General features: G+C 36.1%; 1 protein-coding gene across 1 annotated transcript in view; it reads right to left on the bottom strand.

Annotated features, from left to right (window-relative positions):
• The window catches only part of NEK1 (NIMA-related kinase 1), a 207687-nt gene that overhangs the window by 158824 nt on the left and 43714 nt on the right, over positions 1-5149 (bottom strand). Inside the window, exons 6-7 of the mRNA XM_012656992.1 lie at positions 4857-5057; positions 1342-1402 (exon numbers count right to left, since the gene is read on the bottom strand). Coding sequence (XP_012512446.1) covers positions 1342-1402; positions 4857-5057 — 262 coding nt within the window. The remainder of the gene's footprint in view (positions 1-1341; positions 1403-4856; positions 5058-5149) is intronic.

Here is a 5149-nt window from a genome sequence, read left to right as displayed (position 1 = left end):
TGAATACATATTCTATATATAATATACATATAATATATTCAACATAGCACTCATATATACAAAGTAGCAATACTGTCACCTGGCTAAAGGTATTAATATAACCAACGAAATACTGTGTATGCCAGAAAAGGGACGAGAGGCACAAAAGCATAAAAATGAAGATTCCTAAGAGACAGATGTGAATAGTTCCCATCCACTTTACAGAGAAGAGGGAGAATTACTCATCTGACTTTTGAGCTTTTCTCAAGCTCAGACAAGGCTACCTGTAGTACGAAGTTTAATGTGGGGAGCTGGAGGCCACAAAATAATTACAGACCCACCAGCAATTCCACTTCTATTTTTGCTCCATGCTATTAAACATTTCATTCGTCCAATTCCTCTTACCACAAATAACTTTCTAATTCCTATGTAGATTTATCCACATGGAAAGAACATGCTGACGCTGGGTGTTTCTGGCTTCTGCAACAAAGAGGCTTTTGATTATGATTTGACTTCTTAAAAAGCTGGACTGTCTGGAGAGATCTCGCTGATTCTGCAGTCTCTTGTGAAGTTTGTTTACAGCGAGTTGATTTCTCATGGACTAATGGCGTCTGCACAGGAGATAAGTCTAAGGTCTGCAAGAAGGGCTTAGTGCAGTTTGCCTTCCTGAGAAAACACTGCCATACCACTTCCAGTTTAGATGGATTCATTTTTATGATATGGTGTTTATTTTTACTAATTTACTCAAATTCAAAATGGAGTAGAACACGCAAGGCATTATGTTTGAAAAACAATACACTCTTCACATATTAAGTAACTTCCACTGATTTTGAAATCCATTCTCAAATCATTTTGTTCAAAAAAAATAATTTCTCTCTGACACAGATACATGTGTATACATACACATAGTATATAACCACATCTCCAAATATTCTAGTGCCACTGGTCACATTATTTCAAAGAAAACATGTCCTTGGTAAAGTGCTTGACTCCACATTGATTTAATTTGTAAAATTTTAGAATATGATATATTTCTCAAAGAAAAATATTCTATAAAGATTTACAACCAATTTGGACATTTTCTAATTCCATAACAACGTTCTCAAAATATCAGCTAATAAAGATATAAGATTTCAAGCCAGATTTCTTTTAAATAAGATGGATAAAGAATAAAAATTTTGTTACTAATTTATCAGAAAGTGTTGTATATTGCCATATATGATACATAATTCTAAGATGCATTTCCTCTGGATTAAATTTATCCTATAATTATCCCAACTTATTATATCTACATATATTTCCAGTATAATTAGACCTGATGATTGCAAACAGGTGAAAGGCCTCATATTAGATTTCATTTACCTGGTATAGGCTGTGCTCCAAACTTTGAAAACGTTTTTGGACAAAATTCTTCTGCAATAAGCTTAGATTAAAAGAAAAAAAAAAGTTAGAAAAGATGTTAAATTTCCAAAATAAAAAAACCTACCCACTAATCAGAATATTTTTTTCCTTTTTCAGTCATAATTATGCTGTCAAATAAACTGTACTAATTAAAACCAAGTAATCCATTCAGCAAATCTTTCTCATGCTGACTCCCAATCTTACCAATTTAATTACATTACTTCCCTAGACATGCTTGCTTCTTAAATTAATTTAATGGACCATGCAGGCCCCATACACTACTTGCCTGTTTCATATCTCAGCAATTTACCACAACTACCTATCTGGAATAACCTTTATATTCTGTGTGCATCCATATCCCTCCTTTACTTCAAAACTACTGAAGAATAACTTCATTATCAAAAGAAGCTCTCTCAGAGTAACTCTCTCAGTTGTTTTAACTTTACTCTGAATCCTCTCGGCATCTCCAATGAGTTCACACTCACAACTGTAAACATGCTATTGGATAAATACTTGAATATCCTTATATAACAAATTTCTATTTTTAGTATTACTATAAACACTCCATTACTTATTCTCCAGCATTTGTAAACATACTTTGAGAAGCAAAAATCATTTACATTTCCTGCAAGTAACTTTCTCTCCTTACTCTATTTTTGTCCCTAAGTGCAAAACCATGATACCAACAAAGAGTTAACTTAGATTAAGCTTGCTTTTTCCTTACTGGGTGGGAAAAAAAGGCAAGTGGGTTTTCTCTTTTTGCAAAAAAACTAAAGCCTGGTGGGAGAATATTCCTACAGTAACAGTGGACCAGACACTCCAATAGGCAAAAATCCATGCCCTGAGATGGTTTTCTTTCCCATTAAGGAGACTCCTACCGCAGTAGTTCTCGAAAGTCTCATACCAGCAGCATCAGCATCACCTAGAACTTATTACATATGCGAACTGTCAGGCTCCACCTCAGAATTACTGAAACAGAGACTGCGGTGGTGGAACCCAGTGATGCCTCTAGGAGATTGTGATGTGTGCTAAAGTTTGAGAGCCGCTGCACTAAAGGATGCACCTCGTATGTAAGTGGAAGTCTGGCTCAAAGGCAGCTCAGAGCAACCACGTGAATGTGTTTTCTCTTCCGAACACATGCATTTCTTCCATTTCTTTTTCTTGGAAGAAAAGAGGTGCTTACGATCTTCAGCTTGTCCTAAAACTGAACACTTTCTTCTACTATTTAAGTATGAATCTTTCTTTTCGCCTGTGTTAATGCTCATATGAACTGAGAGATGGGGCATGTAGCATCCAAGAAGATCCTGAAATCTCTGTTCTGTGCTGTCCAACATAGTCGCCACTACTCATATACATGGCTATCTGAATTAAAATTCAAAATAAATAACATATATAGAAATTCGGCTCCTCGGTCACACCAGCCACATGTCGAGTGCCCACTAACCACATGTGGCTAGTGGCTACAATACTGGGCAATGCAGATATGGAACATTTTGATCATCAGAGTGTTGCTCTATTATTGGACAGCACCTATATTCCTAATGAATCAGAACTTATCCACGATTTGTCAAGCCACAGCTAGGAAGAAGTTGCCAGGGTGTGCAAGACTGAAAACTACACCCTATCGACCTTAGGCGACAGCACTGAGAGAATTTAGGTATTAAAAATAAAAACTGTGTCAAGCATTATAGTGATACTGGAAATAATAGTGCCTATGTTGTGGTAAAGCTCACAAATTATCTCAAAGTTATACCGTTAAAAAAGCATCATAAACCTTCTCACTTGAATACTGAACAAGTCACACAGAGTAGAAAATAAAACTGAAGAACAAAAAATAAAGGTTCCCATGAAGAATGAAATCTAAGTGGTACTTAAATAGCAACAAGAAGGGTCTATGCATATACTAAACATGTAATGTCAAATACTCCATTTGTTAATAACCATCATCCACCCCCTTTTCTTTCCCTATTACAAGTGTTGTGCATTTCAGGCTATAGTATTTTCTCTTTCATTGCCGGCTAACTGAATTCCAGTACTTCCCCCTTGAGACTGAATGTCCTAACTGCTGGTATGGGCGAAAGAAACTCAGCAAGACTAAAGGAAGTCATTGTTTCTTCTCTAGTAGCTGCCAAAAAAACAACAGTAAACTGCATCACAAAACTGTCCTCACAAACGTTATTTATAACAAAGGCATCTTGTAAGACACCCACGTTTCAGAGGTTGTTGTTATGTCCTATACAAGCAGCCTGTGACCTTCAAATTTCAATTGGCTTTCTTGCTTACTGACACATTCTCCTGGTAGTAATAGTTAAATCCACATCTCTGTTTTCTGAAGAGTTTTTGTTCACATGAATTAAGCCAGAAGGATAAATGATACTTACTTCTCCTCCCACAAGCACATAAAAGTAATAAAACTATGATTTTGCCAGATATCTCATTTACAAAAGAGTTTAATAGTGATTATTCAAATAAACAAAGGCCACACTTAAACATGAGAAGTAAAATAATTCCAACTTCAGGTGATCACATTTTTATAAATAACCTATACCAATTGATTTGATATAGATTGTTTTATAAATTCTGTCAGGTTAAAATTTAATTCAACTCAATATTTATTATGCACCTATATGTGAGCAGTAGAGGAAAAATCATGAGTCAACAATCCAGTATACATACACAAAAATGATTTCCAGTCATTTCCTATCAAATAGAATACAATTATATAAATTATGTTGATAACACATTTATATTAGCATAATAAATTGATGTTGATAACATTTAATAGTGAATATTTTGAGCACTAATGTCTAATACTAGACATTAAGCACTATATGTGTGTTATCATTTAATTCTCATAACAACCTTAGGATACGTATACATTTACAATCCCATTGCTCACAGGTGAGGAAAGTGAAGCACAGAAAGGTTTAATAATTTTACAGTCAGAAATCCAAAGAACGCTGGGTATAGTGGCTCACACCTGTAATCCTAGCACTCTGGGAAGCTGAGGCGGGAGAATCACTTGAGGTCAGGAGTTCAAGACCAGCCTTGAGCAAGAGACCCCATTTCTACCAAATACAGAAAAATTAGCTGTGTGGTAGCATGTGACTGTAGTCCCAGCTACTTGGGAGGCTGAGGCAGGAGGATGGCTTGAGCCCAGGAGTTTGAGATTGCAGTGAGCTATGATGATGCCACTGTACTCTACCTCGGGCAACAGAGTGAGACTCTGTCTCAAAAAAAAAAAAAACAACAAACAAACAAACAAAAAGAGAAATCCAAAGAACACAGAGATGATGCACAACTGGAAAGAAAACAGGAAGAAAAAGTCACGTAAGAATGGAAAGAAGGCAATGCCAGTGTTGTCTGACAAGGGCACACCATTCCCCAACGTTCTGATGTACTCTCCTTAAAAACAGAGGGCATGTCCTAGGTAAGCAACGTACCCTACTGTCTAATTGTAACGGAAAACAACATACCTGAGGGGAGAGAAACTTTTCAATGCGTTTGGCTATAAAACCTTTCTCCAATATGGAGTTGACTGATGGTCTATCCCTAGGATTTCTCTTAAATAACTGAGAGAGCAAACTGCGGAGATCATAGGAATAATGCAAAGACACCGGTGGGAAAGATCCAGATATTATCTTCAGCACCAGGTTTTTCATGCTGCCAGCTTCAAACTAAAATCCAGAATATAAATCAACATATGTGAAACATATACAAACTGAAACCAGGAATATCAGCAATAAGAAACATTAACAGTTCTTTTCCT

The sequence above is a fragment of the Propithecus coquereli genome, unplaced genomic scaffold (assembly GCF_000956105.1).
Source record: "Propithecus coquereli isolate 6110/MARCELLA unplaced genomic scaffold, Pcoq_1.0 Scaffold53, whole genome shotgun sequence".
In the NCBI taxonomy this organism is placed as follows: Eukaryota; Metazoa; Chordata; class Mammalia; order Primates; family Indriidae; genus Propithecus; species Propithecus coquereli.
Note: the sequence above shows the minus strand (reverse complement) of the source record. Positions and strands in the feature narration are given on the sequence as shown.